The following is a 21,170-nucleotide window of genomic DNA, read 5'->3' as shown; positions in this document are numbered from 1 at the left end:
CACGACGTTTCATTTGTTGTTGTTTTTTGTTTGTGGATAATGTCTAGTCTCAAAACAGGGCTAAACATTAGAAATATATAATATCTTCCCATTTCATCAAACCCTTGATGCGTATAGAACTTCATATGAAAAAAAGACTATATCCATGGGAACTAGTGCAATCTGGAGGAGGCCTGGTCCCGGGGACAAGGCAGGCACAGAGAAAAATAGACAAAGGGTCTCTAGACGCTCCAGAGCAATGGCAGATATATATTAAGGCCATTTTGAACGTAAGTGAGAATCAAAAAAAAAAAAAAAAAAGGAAAAAAAAATGCCAGCAGAAGAAGTCGCCTCTCTGCCCGGACCCAAGAGGGTCCGCGGGAACGGCCGAGACAACGGAACGCCGCGGGTCGAATCCCATCCCCCTCTCGCCCTCACCTACGTGTCACATGCGCGTCCCTCCGTCCGGCCGAACCCGTACTTCACTCGTACTGTACTCTTGTTGCCGGGGGGGGAGGGGGGGGGGGGGCCCTGCCGCCGCCGCCTCCCCCCCCCCCCCCCCACTGTGGTGGTGTGTGGTGGAACAGAGCTCTGACCTCAAGTCCTCCCCCGCCGCGTCACTCCTCCAGTAAAAAGAGTCCTACGGGGTCACAGGCTGGGGCTGGTGGGGGCTGGGGGGGGGTGCTGCCGGGGCGCTGCGGTGGTCACGACTGTTTTAGGCGCTTCCGGGGCAGACCGAAGGGAGGGCATTGTGCGGACGCCAGGGCGCGGAAGGCCTCCGCCACCAGGTGCGGGTGGGAATGGATCATGGACTTCCAGCCCGCCGTCTCCATGATGTCCGTGGCGTGGCTGCAGAGGACAGACGGGCGTCAGACAACAGGGAACCGGGGCGCGCTGAGGACGAGAAACCACGACAACCAGGGCCCCCGGCGAGGACCCGGGCCCCCCCGGCGAGGACCCGGGCCCCCCCGGCGAGGACCCGGGCTCCCCCGGCGAGAACCCGGGCCCCCCCGGCGAGAACCCGGGCCCCAGAAGAGGACCCAGGCCCCCCCGGCGAGGACCCGGGCCCCAGACGAGAACCCGGGCCCCAGACGAGGACCCGGGCCCCAGACGAGGACCCGGGCCCCCCCGGCGAGGACCCGGGCCCCAGACGAGAACCTGGGCCCCAGACGAGGACCCGGGCCCCAGACGAGGACCCGGGCCCCAGACGAGAACCCGGGCCCCAGACGAGGAACCGGGCCCCTGACTAGAACCGGGTGTCGGTCACAGAGCAACCGAACAATCCCGCTAAGCTCACAGGAAGAGGCTGCCTCAAGGTGTCCTACAGCCACAACACGCTAAATCAAAACTTTAATTTAAGGCGGTGCATTCCTGGCAGAATAGCTCTCACAATATTCCCCGTTTAGCCCTCCCTCCGCCCCCTTCCCAGGTATGAGTCTATTAATAAAGCGACGATCCGGGAGATAAGGTGGACGGCTCGCAGAACGAGCAGAGCCGCGTGGTAGAGTGTGCCGGAGCTCGCAGGGAAAAGGGAGAGAATTCTAATGCATTCGGTTGGGGGAACCAAGATAAGAGGCCCGTTATTAATCTTGTGTCACTTCTATCAGCTAATTACATACTTGCTATTCCAGTTCTTCCCATCTTTACAGCCCAGCTGTCTCAGGACACTGCACCTATGGCGGCGAGATAAAAAGGTAAGCATTCAAGACTGGTAAACAGAAATGGCAGCAGAAATTTATCACAGTGAGTTTTTTTTGGCCCCCTCCTTTTTTTGGGGGGGCGGCGGGGGGGGGTTGGGGGAGGAGGGGGGAGGAGGGGGGAGGGGAGTGGAGGAGGGGGGGGAGGAGACACTTGCCTGTTGATAAAATCTATGGCTTGTGCTTTGAGCTGCTCAGCGCTGTGCAGGTCTGCCAGGATGAGGGTGTCCGCCACGTTCTCCACCGAGAGGCTGTTGCACAGGGCCTCCTCGCACATGACCTTTAAACGCTCCAGAGCGTACTGAAGAGGAGGGGGGGGGGGGGACATTTCTGAGGTCAGGGCTGGGGCAGCGAGCCGGAGTGCCGTACAGTTTGACATTTTAAACCCACACTGCAGCCACAGAGTTTCCTTTTAAAGAAGTAAAAAGAACAAAGTCAAGGCAAACAACTCGACTTGGGGGAAACTATGCAGCGAGTGTTGGCGTTTGAAGTCTGCTTTTCTTGTTTCGTATTAGGCAATGTTTGTTTTGGTGCTGTTGTAGCGTATTGAAACAGAGGCCTGAGCCGCCCAACACCTTCGGCTAAACGTCTGTGAACAGAAATGGTTGGAGTCCAAGTAATGCACAAGCAAAATCAAGTTATTAGACGGAAAACAATAGCCCGGATGACGAGGTACCCGGAGAAGCCCCCCCTGAATATAAAAACGGCGAAAACCGTCCGTCACTAAATAAATTTAAAAACGTCATCTACGTCCAATAATCTACGTTTACGATCAAGAGGCCGCCATGCTTACTTTATCGGCCGCGGCGAGCAGGTTGTCGGCCATTTTCTCGAGGTTGGGCGCCTTGCCGGTGTAGATGAAGCCCATCATCTCTTTGAAGACGTCGGGGTCCACGTCGCTGATGTCAACACGGTTCTGGGGAGAAGCAGTCAATACTAGATTAGAAAAAACCCTCAAAGAAATGTTCCAATCCAAAAAAAAGAGGTGGGGGGGGGGGGCACAAGCTGAGAGTGTACTAATCGATAGGATTTCAGCACAATAAAATCAGCCTCAGCAGAGTGCAGGGCGGTTAGAGTGAATTGCAATAAATCAAGAGGAAAGAAACACGAGACAAATATAAAATAGTTAATGTCACCTCACCTTTTTACTCTCTTCCATTTCGTGTTCAAACATTGCATTAAAAACCGGGGAGCGTGCTGTAAATAAAACATGAATGACAGTAAGTACATTTCCATTAATAATCATTAATAGGAAATTAATCAATCGATCACTACCAAAAATGATTTAGCGAAGAATTTATCATGCCTATAACGGAGTGTACTATGCAAAGACCAATCAGGACACAGCCAATGAGAACCCACGTTAGTGACATCAAATGTCATCATGTCAAAAACCAAGAAATAGGACAAACTAATTAAACGGTACTTAAAGCCTCAAAATCTGTCCCTAATTTGTCTTTTAATCTGCCATTTGCCTTTGGTCCTGCTGGCCAGAACAGCTGCCACCGTGTCTAATGCCCAGAGCCTCTGATGGAGGGGACTCGGGGCCCCCGAGGAGGGCCAGGGAGCTGGGATTAAAGCCTGCAGCAGAGGCCTCTGCTGCTGCTCGTCACCCAGGGACAGGGAGGCTCCTCGCAGTGGCTTATCAGGGGGCCAACACGCTCTGACAGAGAGGAGGGACACTTCCACAGGAGGAAACCACGGGCCACGCCGGGACGGCATTACGCAGAATCATGCAACCGTTTGTATCCACACACACCCTTTAACACCCTTTCTACGTAACTAACACAAAGGGTCTGTGTTTTCAGTGTTTGGTTCAAAATCATACCATCCAATTAAGGAAATGTGTTTTACCAGACATTGTTTTTATCTTTTATTAAAGACCATTTGAAGAGCAAGTTTTCTTAAAGAGCCGGTGAACTCACTGTTTCAGCCGGAATTTGAACACTATTCGATAAAAAAAGATGATCTAATATATGGAATACACCGGTCACCGTGGCGTTATACTGAGAAGCTTAACCCCCACTCAGGTGCAGACATCAAAATAAACCACACATCCACACACACACCGTAGTGTTATACTACAAGTGTCCGAGAGGCTTAATCCTCTCTCAGTCAACCCCTGCCCAGGCAGAGCGCCCCACGCCCACAAACACCTCGCTCGATCGTCGTGACGATGAGTATACTTCAGGCAGCTCGGTATCCGATATGCATCCAATCAAACTGTTCACGTAGGGTTTCGGGCTCACTGGCTCTTTCACTCAAATCGGCTTTAGTACACTTCAGTAATCGCTGCACCACATATTAAAAGTTCAACACCAAACAAAGGAAGCTGTCTTGATTACTATTCTGTCTGTCTGCAATCTCAAAATCTGTTTCCGTGGAACACCTGCGCTTTCCCTGCTCGCTATGAGGGCTGACAAGGGAGGTGGGGAGTGAGGGGAAGGAGTGTGAGGAGGAGATGGAGGTGGGGTGTGAGGGGAAGGAGTGTGAGGAGGAGATGGAGGTGGGGTGTGAGGGGAAGGAGTGTAAGGAGGAGATGGAGGTGGGGTGTGAGGAGGAGTGTAAGGAGGAGATGGAGGTGGGGAGTGAGGGGAAGGAGTGTAAGGAGGAGATGGAGGTGGGGTGTGAGGGGAAGGAGTGTAAGGAGGAGATGGAGGTGGGGTGTGAGGAGGAGATGGAGGTGGGGTGTGAGGAGGAGATGGAGGTGGGGTGTGAGGAGTTGGTGGTGTGTGAGGAGTGTGCGGAGGAGGAGGAGTGTGCGGAGGAGGAAAATTGATGAGGGGCTTGCCTGCCAGGATGGATTTGTGGGCCTTGAACTCCTGCCCCCCCACGTAGAGGCTGCAGTCGGTGAAGCGCGAGCACTCCCACAGGTTCCCCAGGTCGTCAGACAGCTGGCACTCCGGTACCTTCAGCATGTTCATGTTGGACTGGCCCGAGATGTTGACCGAGTCCTGGACCACGCTCACCTGGGGGGAGGGAGGGCCCCGCACACGGGTCAAACTATTGTCTAAAATAGGGTGAGGAAATTGACTTAGAAAGGTCCTTTTAAACGGTTGGTTTTTCTCCCGCTGGGAGCGTTAAGTGTGTGGAGTACTAGATTGTCAAAAATGAATATTGTACGAAACGGCAATCGCTTAAGTGGGAAAACTAGGATGTAACCGATTTTAATTGTGAAAACCAATTGTAACCCAGATTAATTATTTTTAGCTGAAACACTCAATTAACATGGATGAGACAATCGATCTCTAGTTTCAACCTAATTGGTTTATGAAATAGCCTATTTCTCCGGAAATGTGGAACCTACTACAGCCGTGTTCAGGTTGGCTCCCAGTAAGTCATGGCATTACGGGGTTAATTTAATTTAAATCTAAATGAAGGGGACACATGTTTATCCTGCCCGTTGAAAAGAGACATTTCAGCAAACATTTATTCTTCTTGACACATTGAATCCAATTATTTGTTTATATAAGTGCCATTAGTGACAAGGTAAATGATGTCTGGGGGGGTGGCCATGAACTTTGCTCAGCAACAGATTTCAATTGAAGCAAACGGCAACAACACAATTGTATATAAAAGGCCTTCCGTCCCAACATCGAATCCGGCTCAGACAAGCCGGGCTAAATAACAGAACGTAACCTCTATCTAAACAGAAGCATGTTATGCCTAGAGCACTTTAATTAAAAACAGAAGAAACATTCAGTAAATGGAGTCACATTGCTGATATTAAACGTACATATATATCTATAAATATATCAGACAACTCATTTTTGGAAAACCCAGATCAAAGGATCCTGTAAAACGTAGTCGGTTTAAGAGACAGAACAAACAAGGTTGGCGTCTAGACTAACAACACAAAAGACACAGAATCTATTTGAATGCTGTCTCAAGCAGAGCCTTCTCCACTCATAGAAATGGCAGCCTTGTAATAATGCTGAGCATATATTTCCTTGGGTTTTTACAGTCACAAGCGGTAAGGTCAACGTGCCATCCGACACAGCGCGGTGTCGGTCAGACGCGGGGAGTCTGTGGAAATGTTTTGTCATAATAGGGAAGAGTTGGCCAGTGGGGCCACGTCGGAGGAGTTTGAATAACAAAATCGCGTGCTTTGCATGTGGCAACGTCTCGCAGGGAAAGTTTGACGACCGTTGGATGAATGTAAAAGTTGAAACAAATCAAAAAAGACTTTGATAAATCATGTATTCATATAAAGCGAGCCACGTGTCGGACGCGCTTCCCATTCAGGGACACACAATTAACGTCTGGACGCTAACCGCAGTCACGTGTTTGTCATCCGCAGAGCCGAGGAATTCGTAGCTTTGCTTTTTTGTCATGAGCCCACTGACGACCGGCGTTTCAAATTCTCTAAACATCACATGGTGCGGAAGGAGAGGTTCCAAGTCTCTGATCAACAAGCTCCGAATAGACCGCGGCTGCCAAGGCGCGTGGAGGTTCTGCACTCCCCGGCAGAGCGCCGTCCTGAGGAGTCCTTTAGCAGACATGGTGGAGCAGGTCGGCGCGTTCAGCACTGACCTTCCCGTTTGTGCAACATCAGAGTAAAAGAAAGAATTGAAGATATCCTCAGCATATTGGTCCTGCTGTGTTACGAGCGATGGGACTGCAGTGTTTCTTAGTGGATTATTTTTTGATGACTTAAAAAACAGCAACAGCTGTGTGTGTGTGTGTGTGTCTGTCGATCTCTGTGTGTGTGCAACATTGAATGTGGCCATAACAGTTTGCCTTTACTAACAAAAAAGGTTGTTGCGGGATTTTTTGCTTGATTTCAGTGCAAATAAAACTGCACCAAAACAGACAAACAGCACACAGCATTTACATAGTGCACAGTGACCAATAACACATAAAACGCGACCAAAAGCCTCAACAGCCATGTTCTACCTTACAGTCATCACTTGGGGGAAGCAGCACATTTTGTTCAAGAGGTGGAGGAAAATCAAACAATTTTAAATGAGTACTTTTGTTTTGTTCTACGCAACAAGAAATGGCTGCAACAATTATCAAGTGGAGATAGGCTCCATTATTCTCATTCAGATCGGGGCGAATAAAAGGAAATCCTACGTAGAAACCCGACAATTACCTCGCAGAACAATGTGAGCTTGTCATCCGGCAGGAGTCCGTTGGCTTCGTCGAGCAGGAAGTCCCTCCTAATGAACTTCTTGAAGCCCCAGTCCTTGCCCTGGACAAAGCGGTACGCTCTTTGGCTTTCTGTCGCGGCAACAAAGGAAAAAACACAAACACCAATCACACACAGCGAGGGCAAGCACAATGTTCCGTGAGTCAACCTCAGAAAAACAAAACCAAAAAGGGGGGAACAATGGAACCGTGCGGTGCTGCTCACCCATGGCCTTCGTCTCCTCCCGCTTGGCGTTGAGCAGGGAGAACTTGAACTTGGCTCTGACTTCGCTTTTCGGACAGCTCACGAGTAGTAAATACAACGACAGGTAATCCTTGCTTTCGTCGTCCAGTCCCTTGGGATTGACTCGCAAACACCTGGCGAGGTGAACAGATAAAATTATTTGTTAGGTTACAGACCAAACAAAAAACAAAAATAAATAAATGCTTCAAATCAGAGGTAGGATAAGCCTGCTTGGGGGGAGAGTCTGTGCTGCAGCGGCGCCTTGAGGGACTTAAGTCTGAACCATTATTGATGTGATAACCGAATGGATTCTAGAGAGCTGCTTTAGCCTGGATACCAACCATTTCATCTTGTCGTTAGGGCCGGAGGAGAACGTCGAGCTCTTCAACACCTCGCCCATCTCTTCTCGGCAAAAGCTGAAGTTGTTGATGGTCCACATGTAGGAAAACTTCACCACTTTTACCTGGGGAGGACAGAAGGGGAATCACTGAGAACCAAGTTAACTGAGCAGAGGGCTAAAAATGAGCTAACTGAGCAGAAGGCTAACCATGAGAGCTAACTGAGCAGAGGGCTAAACATGAGAGCTAACTGAGCAGAGGGCTAAACATGAGAGCTAACTGAGCAGAGGGCTAAACATGAGTTCACTGAGCAGAGGGACACACATGAACTCTAACCTAGCACAGGGCCAACCATGACAGCAAACAGAGCAGAAGGCTAACCATGAGAGCTAAGTGAGCAGAGGGGTAAACCTGAGCTTACCGAAACCTGAGCTTTGTGTTGGCAGAGCCAACACAAAGTATAATGCCGCAGAGGGCTAACCATGACAGCTAACTGAGCAGAAGGCTAACCATGAGAGCTAACTGAGCAGAAGGCTAACCATGACAGCTAACTGAGCAGAAGGCTAACCATGACAGCTAACTGAGCAGAAGGCTAACCATGACAGCTAACAGAGCAGAAGGCTAACCATGAGAGCTAACTGAGCAGAACGCTAACCATGAGAGCTAACTGAGCAGAAGGCTAACCATGACAGCTAACTGAGCAGAAGGCTAACCATGAGAGCTAACTGAGCAGAACGCTAACCATGAGAGCTAACTGAGCAGAAGGCTAACCATGACAGCTAACTGAGCAGAAGGCTAACCATGAGAGCTAACTGAGCAGAACGCTAACCATGAGAGCTAACTGAGCAGAAGGCTAACCATGACAGCTAACTGAGCAGAAGGCTAACCATGAGAGCTAACTGAGCAGAACGCTAACCATGAGAGCTAACTGAGCAGAAGGCTAACCATGACAGCTAACTGAGCAGAAGGCTAACCATGAGAGCTAACTGAGCAGAAGGCTAACCATGAGAGCTAACTGAGCAGAAGGCTAACCATGAGAGCTAACTGAGCAGACGGCTAAACATGAGAGCTAACTGAGCAGAGGGCTATAAGACCAAACCGAGCAGAGAGCTAAAACCAGACCTCTAACTGAGCAGGGAGCTGAACCTGGACCAAATGAAGTCCTCATCCCATTGTGATAAACCGTTTTGAGAAAAGCAATCACCAAGCTAGGCACTAAACTGTAAACACAGTACAAGCTTTGTCCACATCTGTTTGTCTTTTGTACAGCAGAGAGCTAACTGCAGTGCGTTTAATGGAAATAATATGCAGGTTTGGCCAGGCAACCAACTTTAAAAAGTGATTAAACACAAGTCTAGACCACGTTTACGCTGATGATCCAGTAACCCTGCATTCTTCATTCAGACGAACCTCAGGCTCTACTGTTACAACCTGTACTGATAACCTGCTCTGCCAACTGTAATATTATTGATACTGGGGACTTTGGGGAGACGCTCTAAGGTGTAACCACACTAAGGTGTGGTCACAGAAAAGTGGTGAATGTCAAGTTGAGAAACAAATACTTTTGGTTATGGGTCGCAGGGTGTGAGCGGGCTGAGCACCACTACTACTACTACTACAGTGGGTTTGTGCACTTGGCGAGTGCTGTGGGGGAAACGCTCCAGCCTAACAGATGTTTACACCGTGGTCTCCTATGCTAAGACGTAAACAGAGTGATCACTCAAACAGACTTTGATAGGTCTACAGAGGATTCGGTTTGAAGTATGCCATGTCTCATGCATCTCATCTCAAACAGACCATGAAGTGAAGACTAGCTGCTTAACCAAAAAATAAGTTTTAACCAAAAGCGATTTCTCCAAATCAATGCAACTTGATAGTTAAGATTCCTCAATGTATTGTCCCGGTAAAAGCCTAAAGCAAATATGTCGTTTCACAGAGGTGAGATAAGCTGTGAATTCTGAGTAGTAAACTACTGTTTACACAGTACCCAGGGTTGGTTTGATCGAGTCTTGCATTTTGAATTGTCTTGCAACAGTCCACTCACTGAGCTGGAAACAATTGAAAAAAAAAGAAAGATAATAACCATCACTTTATAGCACCTACTGCTTTAAATGACTGCTCCCTGATTCAAACCTCAGGTTTAAATCCCACTTCCTGTTTATATATAATTAGAAAAAAAAGACAACAAATTCACTTGTGTATAAGCCCTTAGCATCAGGGCTAACACTTCACTAAATCTTCACAACAGTTGAAAGCTTGGTGCTTCCTGTACAAACGCACAAGAAGCAGTATGTGAAAGAGAAGTGCAGTGTATAAACAACAAATCTACCCTGAAAAATTGTACAAGAAACAAGATTAATAATAGTACAATCCTCAAATTCAATTTGTTTAAAGACAAAACAAAGCCAGGCCCATACAGACATTGATCCCATGAAGAAGAAGAATCACTGCAGCTGCGTAACAATCACAGGAAACATTTACTCGGCCAACTACATACCGGCACACATTCTCCCTCAGCCCTTTATAGTCTTCAGCTTTTCTAGTCGTATCGCTATCTCGTTTTAAAGGCGAGTTCATGGCCCTTGCGTTGGGGTGTGTGATGAGGTTTTGAGAGCAGATGGAGGAGGCTTACCTGGGTGTAGCACCAGCTCTCCGCCACTGGGCCACTGGACATCTCCCCGGGCGGAGGAGGGGTGGGAACCCGTGACATCACCAGCTTAGAGGAGGCTGCTGACGTCCTTAAGACCTGTGCCACGTTACCTGGCAGGGAGAGATACCCTGGACATTATTGATTTACAAAAACAAACGCACAAACAAAGTAAATGAACAGTTACAGGCCGCTTCAACAGCCGCAGTTTACTCTCAAACCAAAACCAGAGCTCCAAAGGCACCCTTTGCGCCAAGAGGTACATTACGACAACAATACATGATTCATTCGACTAAAATGTATTTTTGATGCTGTCCACACGATCACACTTTGGCGAGTGGTAACTTTTTAAGAGGTCCTTTGACAATCAGTGAACAATCAGTGAATCAGTGTCCCGGACAGCAAGTCAAAACACTAAAGAGATGCACGTTATCATAATGGAGAGTCACCCACAGCATTGATCTTTAAATGGTTGCAAACGAGTCACGAAGCACTCTACATAGCACCTCTTCTAAATATGTTCTTGAGTTAGTAGGAGTAGCAGAATGATCTATGTCCACACAGCTAAATGGATTAACAAGCAACTGTATAACTGTATTGCTAGCCTAAAAGGCATTTTTGTCAGATACTGAAATGGGACATGTACTGCAGTGACATGTACTGCAGTCTACAGATTACAGAATATAATCAGTAGACAGTTTTTTTTACCAGGACAATGTTAACCTATTGTACATGTTCAAGATAATACCATAAGCTAGGAGCAATGACCAAAAAGCTCATCCAGTTATATACATTCATTGCCTATAAACTCACCCAAAGACACCAACCCATGCCTCCTTCAATAACTAGAGTAAAGTAAAATTGTGCATTTCACTGTTTTAAACCATAAAATGTGCAAAAGTGACAAAACTATTGGGGACACGTTTGAATGTGTTGACCCAGAAAATGTGTAAAGACGGCGATGTGTAGTTTGGCCCTTTACAAAAGAGAGGAAGTGCATAACCAGGTCTTGTGTTCACTATACAAGATGTCCAAATCTACACTGCCATGGAGAAAATAAATGAGCACTGTTGATGGAATCAACAGCCAGTGCCCACCAAGTCAATACAGTACAGAAGAAAAATTGGCAAAAGTAAACAAATCCCTAGGCATTTAACATTTGCAGTATGAAGTCAGATTAGTCCGAGTCGTGTTAGAGGTTGCCTCTAGTTTCTACAAGAAAAATATTTGCTTTTTATGAAAACTTCCATTTACTTTTAGTATATTCAAATACATTTGGAAACATACCTCTGAGTGTTTGAAATGTACAAAGATTGGATTTAACTAAGGTATCGCTGGATGCTTCATGGTCTTGTCTCCAGATCCCACTCTATAATAAAAAATACATATTTAATAAACCTTTAACGTTATATAAACATTTTAACATAGTTCCAAACCACACATGTAATGATGTTGTTCATAAATAGAGCGTCAACATCTTATGGAAATACTAAGTTGTGTATGGCCTACTTGTTTACAGTAGTATACTCATACACGTAGCAGCTAGAATACGGCTGTGACATTCGTATATTGTGGTTTACAATGATGTTACCTCAGATGAACAGAATGCAATATTAATGAACGCTTACAAAATGTCCATTTGAAAAAAATCGTATGAAAACCCAATGCAATGGTGTGGGTTAGCATCTCTCCTTGCCACGTTCACATGCAAGTGCTACTATCATCAACATAGAAAACACTTATGTTCCAAAACAAATCCCATTGCAGGTTAAGTACCATGTCAATCATATGGTCATCCTAATCCCACGTTATTATGCTATGCATGTTAATATCGACATTAGCTTTAGATATGTCTTTAGAGATGCAGACGTGGGTATGATAGACAGCTATGCTATGACTGGTGAACGACCGAATAGGAAAACAGCAAATTATAAATACAGCCTAGACTTCATTGGCTCCATAGGCTCGCGTTTAGTCCATGTAGTGACACCCTGACAGGCCTGGACGAAGACATGAAATGAAAAGTCAAAGTTGACTAGCTGACGTTAGCTAGCATGCTAGCGCTAGTAGCCAGGTGCGGACAAGTTTTGCTTTCCATCGTTGGATCGAACAGTAGGCCGTTTCCAAGACCTGTGCAGACGTCCACATACAACAACTCTATTAAATGAAAATAACGTTTCCAGCTGGTAAGCAGCTAACGTTGGCACTAGCTAGATGCTAGCCTCATCAACGCAGATCATCTGAACGTTGAAGCCTTCAGCTCAGTTCATCACAGCCCTGAAATACAAATACACAAAATACACCTTAATGGATCCTTGTGTTCACGACAAAACGAGAATGTAGGCGAAGACCCCGATCGAGAAGAAATGGGGAGCTCTCCATCCCGAGAGGGTATGGGCAGCTAGCTAACATTAGCCCTGAGAGAGGAGCGAAACGCTTACAGGTGGAACAACAAGGCTAGCGGCGGCTAACTAGCGGCTAGCTGAAGCTAATGTATCCAAAGCAATTGCGAAAAGTTTAAAAAAGACGTTTTAACAACACACCTTTTATTATCATGCATCCTTATGTGTGAGCTAAAGCGTGTGGCTTCACATCACAGCAGCTTGTGTCATCGTCCGTTGTTTTGAACTGTTTCCACTCAGTCTCGCCACAAGCCTTCTTTGTCTTAGTAAATGGGCTAAGTCTAGCTAGCTGGTTGCTGGAGATCTCACACACAAAAAAAATGCCCTTACACTCGGCGCATGCGCGCTAACGTAAACTTCCTGCTTTGTTATCAACCGATCAGCTGATTCTGCCAAACATAATATGTTACTACTTTTTTCAACAGCGAATATTTATTTATTTATTTATTTGCTTTCTGAACCAATGTTTATTCCCCATTCAGTTTAGACCAGTTCGCAATAATAATTAAAAAAAAACGGAGCCACAACGTGATCAACGAAATATCCCTGTGGTTCACACCTTGCATAAATTGGAAATTGTAGGCCTAGGCTATATCTGTTCCGAATCCGAGTTTATTCTTAGCCTCAATGTAGTGCTTGCAGGTGTCTACTGCAATCTTACTGTTCAGTTACAATTCATGAGATTCAACAGCTGAGCAACTAAATATATAGCCTATATAGCCCCACATATATGAATATTAAATCTTCTCAGTTATATACCTTTCTTGTTTCTAATGTGGAATCTCCAAGGACTCTTTTTGTAAACCATTCTCTTATAGTCCAGTCATTTTAAGCCAAAATGGGGGTCAACCTAGAACAAATTGCAACAGAAGCAAACTCAACTGTTTTTGTATCATCAATATGTCCTGAGTAAGGACAAAAAAAGCCCCAAAAGAATCCCATTAGGATAAAGTTTCGAAAAAGACCCAAATATAGGCTATTCATACACCTATTTATTATTTTTCTCACATGAACAGGGTAAAAAAAACGGTTCATAATTGAATTACGTATGTGCTAATTTGCATAAATACCACAACAGATCTAAACATTAGGTATAGCCAGGTAAAACTGTCTTGTAGAATCTTGTTGACATCTTACAGTAAAAGACTATAGAGGCAAACAAATGTCACCATAAGGGGCAGAGATTCTGTCGTTCATTCAAGGTCCACTCATGTCAATCAACTGTCACTAAGCTGTCAGGTAAAAGGTTGTTTGATCCAGCCACTTTTTATTTTATCTACCTTTTGTCCCCTGCATTCTCCTTATCCTTATCTCCTGTTCTTCTCTCAGACTCATCCCCCAAAAACAGCCCCACGTACTCAGCCCCAAACCCAGTCTCTGCAATGATAATTAATAAAGGCTAGTTTAAAGTATTTATTCCTGCCTCTATGTATTAATGCTCAGGGGTAGCCTAAATGGGTTCCATTCAGACCTTAACATTAAGTCTTGTACTGTAAGATGTCAACAAGACATTTTCACCTGTACCCAATGTTTAGATCTGTTGTGGTATTTATGCAAAGTAGCATATACGTAATTAAATTATGCACCGTTTGCCTATGTTAGCAAACAATTTAAAAGCGTGTAAAACAATTTAAAGCTTATAATACATTTTCTGTTTGTCTTGATGTACGTAATCAACTCTTTTTCAATGCTTTACCCTATTCATGTGAGAAAAAGATTGAATAGGCATATGAATAGGCTATATTTGGGTATTTTTCTAAACTTTCCCCTAATCGGATTCTTCTGGGATTTTTTTTCCTTACTCAGGACATATTGAGGATACAAAATCAGTTGAGTTTCCTGGGGGGGGGGGGGGGGGGGGGGCGGATATTAACTGTTTTTATTTTGAATGTAGTTTACACTAATTAAGGCCAGCAGCTTTATTCTGAAGAAGTTATTTAAAATATTTTTCCTAGATTTTCAAACTTTAAAATGGGTCAATTTGTCCTGCAACCCAACAACCCAACATAACAGGTGGGTTAAAAACAATACTCTATAATGAAACACTGTAGGTCTTTGATAACATATAATTACTGTCTCAGATGGATGGTCACTTGTCCACAGTTTGAGCAATACATGCAGCAATCAGGCTACATTCACTTAAAGTTCGTTTTTTTTTAGCTCTTTTGAAAAACAGTATTTTATTTTTAACTTGATCTGCCACATTAACAGGTACAAAAAGACACAAAATGAACAAGCTCAAACCATGGAGAATCATAAAAAATAAGAAAAAAACGACACCCAAGAATAGGCAATTAATTGCATTTATCTGCTATTCTTCTCCGCGGTCTAAAACTCATTGACGCAGTAGCGCATGTACTGACAATGACATCCTCACTGCACCAATCAACGCCGAGACGCACAGCGCTCTGCAGTTCAATTTCACATGATTATAATCACTGCTATTAATTTGGATCCCCCTTGTTCAGTTTCACTAAGAGTGGCACCGTACGTAACCTAATGAGAATAGATGCTTTTATGCTTAATACCAGCGTCTTTATAATTTATGGCATACCATTGTCTATCTGCATGAATATCAACTAAAAACAATGGCTGTGACAGCCTTTCTTCTTCAGCTGCTGCTTTTGACTGGTAGGCCTATAGAAGTTCTCAGAAGACAGAAGTGACAGAGTAAGGTATGATGCCAGGCTTTTATCCAACACAGAGCATAATGAAGAGTGATGAAGAATGATGGAGACAGACCCCATGACTGGAGGGAATAAGGCTGCTGTTGCTGGCTGATCCCCCAATGACCTTATCAGACTGTAATCATACAGATGTCAATGGGGAAACTCTGCAAAAACCGCTGTCACACACTATATTTACTTTTTTTCTTCCTCATGTGCTCAACCACTCACTGTCTTGGTGGATGAGAATTCATAAAATGGAACAAAGGATTTCTTTAAAGTGGCTCCAATTCCAATTGTATATAATTTGATTAGAACTAATGAAATATATGGTAATAGAGCGGTCCTTCGGAAAAACCAGATGAGCAAAGTAAGAGGCCCATTTGTTAGTTAAATAATCAATAATTCTGGTGAATACCCTGTCAAAGCCTCACTTTAATAAAAGATAAGTAGTCTGCAAATCTCATAACGGGGCCTATTGTGCATTCAGCATTATTCCACCTCACATATTGCCAGCAGGAATCCAATGAGGCAAACCTAAGGTTCCTGAACATCTCTTTAAGCTTCCATGCAAAACATTCCCTTCCATTAACTCTGTATGTATCCTTGAGTCTTCTTGTCAACGTATTCCTGGTGGCCGTCCAGACCCCCCAAACCACTGCTCTGCATCCTCCATCATCATCCTTAAAGGACAGACATCGTGGGAGGAGACTAAACAGCAGATGAGGGGATGTATTCAATTACGGAGTCATGAATTAAAACACAAAATGGAAAATTTGTTTCTCCTCTCTCTGAGAATAGGGTTTCAATCTGCATGCCGTCCCATGTGTCCCTTACCTCGATTCAATCTGCCTCAGAGCTCCCCCAGGTAGGAGTGGTTAAGTATTAGTCTAGGGGGCGGCATGTGGCTCAGGAGGTAGAGGGGGTTGGCTGCATGGTAACTGGAAGGTTGCTAGTTCGATCCCTGGCTCCTCCAAGCGGAGTGTCAAGGTGTCCCTGAGATACCCACGTCAGGACTCCGACCCGACCTAAAGGAACTTGGTCCTTACCCACGTTGGGACTCTGACCCGACTTAAAGGAACTTGGTCCTTTCTCTGGGACACCAACCAAGATTCTAGGACTCTAACCCAGTCTCTCTGGTATCAGATCATGTATCTCTCTGGTAAAAATAGGCAAAGTTAGTAATAAAATAAAAAATGGATAAAAAATAAAGGCAAAGTTAAAAAAGCATTGTAGATTTAAGATTCTAACACAAAAGTCTTCAGTCTTGTTTTAAAAGCTGTCAGAGTTGGGGCAAGTCTTAAATCCTCAGGGAGTTTATTCCAGCTATTTGTTGCATTAGCTGCTTTCACATATGACCTCCGTCTTTTCTCCGTATTTGTGGAGAATCTCCGGCTGCTTAAGGGGGGCGGGCTTGCAAGGGGCGGCATATGACGTAGGGTCGCAAGAGGTGGGATCAGGTTTGTTTTGGTTTGACCGCAGACAGCACGCAGGCAAAACGGGCAGAACTCATCGCGATCATGTTAAATGTTGATGCAGCGATGCATATATTCCGTTGCATCCACAAAATCTGCATCAATCGATGAAAGATTGGAGCATGAGTTACAGACAAATACAAGAAACGACGAACAAGAAAGGCATCGCGAACGACTGCGTTACCGGAGAAAGAGAGCGTCTTATTTGGCTTCATTTCACATCTAACAAACACTGGGACAAATGTAGTTGATTTCTGTGTTTAACTGAGAAAACAGGGAGTGGAAGGACGGGACCCTATAATGTTCAGCTAACTGTTGTCAATAATAATTGTTACGAGAGTAGCGCATGTGTGTGCACGAGAATGGCAGTGTGTGTGTGTGTGAGTGGACAAGCGAGGAGAGCGAGCGGTAGTGTGTGTGTCAGTTTAGTGAGGTAATGAATGAGTCTGGTTGTGTCTGTGCAAACGTGTAGGCCCTACTGTAAAGTTAGTGAAACTAAGAATAAAGTACACAGCCTGTCAATAATCGGTGGCCGCTTCATTCCGACCATATTCAAACCTATAAGCAGACCCACTGCCGGTCAAATTTACTCCCGAGAGAATCGACGGAGCGGAACGTCGCTTCTGTGCTCCTCGACTATGATCTGGGAGCCGACAGCAGGAAAGGTGTAACATAATAATAAAAATATTTTTTAAACCATTCAACGAACAAAAGGCAATAGGCTGATTATCGATTAGGGTGCGGGTGCCACTCAATGACATGCAAATGTAGACCGAAGTGTCATCAACACGCCCACTCAACTGGTGTGGAATGCCGACATCCTACTGCTCATTCACATATGAGGTAATTAGCATTTCCTCCGGAGAACATACTACCTTGGGGGTAGTATTTTTTCAGGAGGTCCAACGTCAGGATATGTCATTCACATATACGGCACCTCCGTAGAATAGACCCTCTGTTTTGTGTTGACTCTGGGGATAATTAACAGATTGGTCTCAGAAGATCTTAGTGGCCTAGAAGGCTTATGTAGTGGAAGCATATCAGTTAAATATTTTGGCCCTAAACCATGTGGGGATTTATAGGTTAGCAACATGATTTTAAAATCAATTCTCTGACATACAGGGAGCCAATATAACGATTTAAGAATTGGTGTAATGTTCAAATTTTTTTTTGGGAGACTTGTAAGGAGACCATCAAGCTTGCTAGTGATAAAGGCATGTACTGTACATGCAAGTTTTTGTAAATCTTCGGTAGACATGAGCCCTCTAAGTCTTGCTACGTTTTTAAGGTGATAATATGCAGATTTTGTAACTGATTTGATGTGACTGTCGAAATGTAAATCTGAATCCATGATAACCCCTCGATTTCTGGCTTTGATTGAGGTTTTCAGGGACAGAGAGTGAAGGTGTTGGGTTACTTTAAGCCTTTCGGTTTTAGCACCAAATACAATTATCTCGGTTTTGTCCTCATTTAGTTGAAGGAAATTTCGGCACATCCAGTCTTTGACTTGCTCAATGCACTGGCACAACAGATCTATGGGCTGATCATCTGATGGTCATTTGGTGATAGCGATACATAGATTTGCGTGTCATCAGCATAGCAATGATGGTCAATATTGTTATTTTGCATGATTTTCCCTAGTGGGAGCATGTAGATGTTGAATAGAGAGGGTCCTAAGATCTGTCCAAAAGTATTGTATGGTCTACAGTGTCGAATGCAGCACTGAGGTCTAGTAGCATTAGTATTGAGATTTTGAGTCTGTGTTAAGACAGTTGTCGTTTACAACTTTAATAATGGCAGTCTCGGTGCTGTGAAGGGGTCGAAATCCGGATTGGAAGGTGTCATAGCAACCAGTTGATGCCAGGAAGTAACTAAGTTGCTGGAGGTCAACTTTCTCAATGATTTTACTTATGAAGGGTAGATTTGATATTGGTCTGTAGTTGTTAATAATAGAGGCATCTAGGCTCTGCTTTTTTAAAAGGGGTTTAATAACTGCAGTTTTTAAGGCTTTTGGGAAATTGCCTGATTGGAGATTGTTAACTATTTTTGTTAACTATTTGCAATATGTCTATTGCTAGGCAGTAAAAAACATTCTTAAAGAGGTTGGTAGGTATCAAGGCATCAAGGCAACAGGTGGATGGCTTTAGTCGTGTCACAGTTTCCACAAGAGTTTTAGAGTCTATGACATTAAAGCATGTCATTGCCACGTTACTTTTGCCTGAACAGGGTGGTAGTCCAACATTTTTGTTTAAAGTGGAGACATTGATGGCGCGTCTGATGCCTTCAATTTTATCAGTATAAAATGCTGCAAACTCATTGCATTTCTGTGTGGAATGAAGGTCAGGTGGAATTTGTGTTGGGGGCTTGGTCAGTCTGTCAACAGTTGCAAATAGGGTTTTGGCATTATTAATATTGGTTTTAATGATATTGGAGAAAAATGTTTCTCTAGCACTTTTTAAGTCTAAATAGTAGGCACGGAGGCTCTCTTTATAGATGTCATGGTGAATATGAAGTTTTGTTTTACGCCATATGTGTTTAACCTTCCTTTGCACAGTATGTGGGTGGCCTGTAAATAATTAATAGGAGAACTCTGGGGGAACATTTCAATACAGCCAAATAAATATACCAAATAACATCTGTTTCCCCTGAAATACATTTTTAAATATAGCAGCAACCCCTCCACCTCTTTTTCCAGATCTACATACATCAAAAAAGTTTACCATTGAGTCTCTCCCAAAGAAAATTTTCTTAAAATAACCCATACATACTAGCTCAAACAGTCAGTTGCCTCAGGACAGGCTACCTCAAGTCTACTAGCAGTATGGCAATGAGGCAGTAGGTTCTGTACCGGGAAGATAGGGCTGTGTATCAGTAGGGGTACACCAACCTCGACAGAACGCTGCACACAGGAGCTGCCAGACTTGAGGCGACATGCACGTAATCCACTGACAGGGTTTTGAAGCGGCGCTGCATGTATAATGAGCACCATCCAACTGAATCCATTATTTCCCATCAACCATGCAAACCACCCTTTGAATAGTTTCAACCTTTATGTTGACTGTATAGTAGAAATGTCATCCAAAAACCCATTGTTGGATCATGGGGTAGTGTAGCTTTTCCATTCGTGTGCCATGATAACCGAATGGTTAAAAAGGTACATGAGCAAACATATCTAAAGAGAATTTAGGCCTAGGTAATGTACTATTGAAATCTTGTTATTTGAATTTAGCACCAGAGTATCATTTGGATACGAGAGTGCCAAGTATTAATAATAAAATCTAGTTTCCATAATAGAAAAACAGGTGGAAGTGGAAACATATTCATATTCTAGAATGTTGAGATGAGTCTGCTACGCTGGAAAAGTTGTCATCAAACGCGTAGCAAATACATCAGCTGTGGAGGAAGTTACATTGATTCGATTTGGATGTAAAATCATTCTGGCACACTCGGTTGAATAGGTGAGTAATATGGCTGTGGAAATGAGCTAAGATGGCCTAGAATATTTCTTTTCACAGGGTCTTCAGCCAAACTGAAGCCCAGCCATCCAGGCCCGGAATCCCCCAAAAACATACAAAAAACCTGAAAAGGTGCAAAAGTACTCATTTTTAAATGACAAATAAAAAAGTAAAAAATACTATGCTGCACTACGGTCATATTACTACCTTAATAATTGACAACTTGTTTTGAAGGACCAAATTCATTTTTAAAACACTTTACTATTCAGATAAACAAGCGTATTGTTTTCATACATATTTCTACATGTGATGGATATACTGCTGCACCTTTTTCATGCTTCAGCATGGCACCTGTTCTCATCACACTAAAATACATAACACCAATTGACTAGACAGCAGGGAAGCCTGTGGAATTTATATGCAAACAAGAGCGAATCACCCTTGTTTTTATCATCCTAATGAAGTGCTTCCATCCCAACAATCTCAGAGCCCTTTCAGGAGATTGACAAGACTGATTACTTAGCATGGAGAATCTGAGCAAATGCTCTATTAGCCGAGAGTTCAGTAGACTATTCCAACAATTCTCCAAAGCTAATTTCCCATAGAGTAAGGAGAGAATTTGAACGCAGTCATTGTTTTTAATAGAGCCGCATTCTCTGGAAATACAGAGAGAAAAAAAAGCTGTCAAATGAACTCTGGCTTTCTTGACAGATTACTTGTCAGTTCACAAGGAGACTGGTAGATTTCCACCAGATTATGCCCCATCATTCACTCAGATATTGCATTGATTGAGTAAAGAGGCACTTGATCACTCTATATCCTTTTGATCATGATGATAGACTGAGGAATGATCATATCATAAAATCACATCATATAATCTCTTTCAACACTACAATAGCGCGTCGCACGTGTCTGTCACGATTGTCTGTTTAGTCACAACAACAAAGGAACGCCGCTGCCGAAATGAACGAGGAGTCGCTGACACTAAAGCCATATTCCAACCAATTACAATAACAGTCCCCCCCCCCCCCCCCACACACACACACACACACACACATATAGACATATCCCAGTGAAAAGTAAGCCATGAATATTCCCTCTGTCATAACCGGGGATGATTAGCTACAGTAGGAAGGG

The 21,170-nt window shown here is 44.2% G+C and overlaps 1 protein-coding gene across 2 annotated transcripts; it reads right to left on the bottom strand.

Annotated features, from left to right (window-relative positions):
- Nucleotides 1-563: 563 nt before the first annotated feature.
- spopla (speckle type BTB/POZ protein like a) lies at nt 564-12,731 on the bottom strand. Of its 2 annotated transcripts, XM_084478300.1 has the most exons (12): nt 12,579-12,719; nt 11,323-11,404; nt 10,021-10,148; nt 7,392-7,513; nt 7,033-7,184; nt 6,772-6,899; nt 4,468-4,645; nt 2,818-2,873; nt 2,470-2,592; nt 1,835-1,977; nt 1,599-1,652; nt 564-828 (listed from the first exon to the last, which is right to left on the bottom strand). In XM_084478300.1, the coding sequence occupies exons 3-12, from the start codon at nt 10,096-10,098 to the stop codon at nt 684-686; spliced, it is 1,179 nt and encodes a 392-aa protein (XP_084334426.1). In that variant the 5' UTR covers nt 10,099-10,148; nt 11,323-11,404; nt 12,579-12,719; the 3' UTR covers nt 564-683. The 2 variants fall into 2 exon arrangements, with proteins under 2 accessions (XP_084334426.1, XP_084334425.1); XM_084478299.1 differs by lacking the exon at nt 11,323-11,404 and having other exon boundaries at nt 12,579-12,731.
- Between the last annotated feature and the right edge of the window lie 8,439 nt (nt 12,732-21,170).

Source organism: Micromesistius poutassou (assembly GCF_964030765.1).
Source record: "Micromesistius poutassou genome assembly, chromosome: 14".
NCBI lineage: Eukaryota > Metazoa > Chordata > Actinopteri > Gadiformes > Gadidae > Micromesistius > Micromesistius poutassou.
Note: the sequence above shows the minus strand (reverse complement) of the source record. Positions and strands in the feature narration are given on the sequence as shown.

Coding starts and splice junctions, on each gene's coding strand:
- spopla (XM_084478299.1), bottom strand. Junction 4,646..6,771: donor AGCTCACATTGTTCTGCGAG/GTAATTGTCGGG, acceptor CCCTCCCCCCAG/GTGAGCGTGGTCCAGGACTC. Junction 1,978..2,469: donor TGCTCGCCGCGGCCGATAAA/GTAAGCATGGCG, acceptor CCTCCTCTTCAG/TACGCTCTGGAGCGTTTAAA.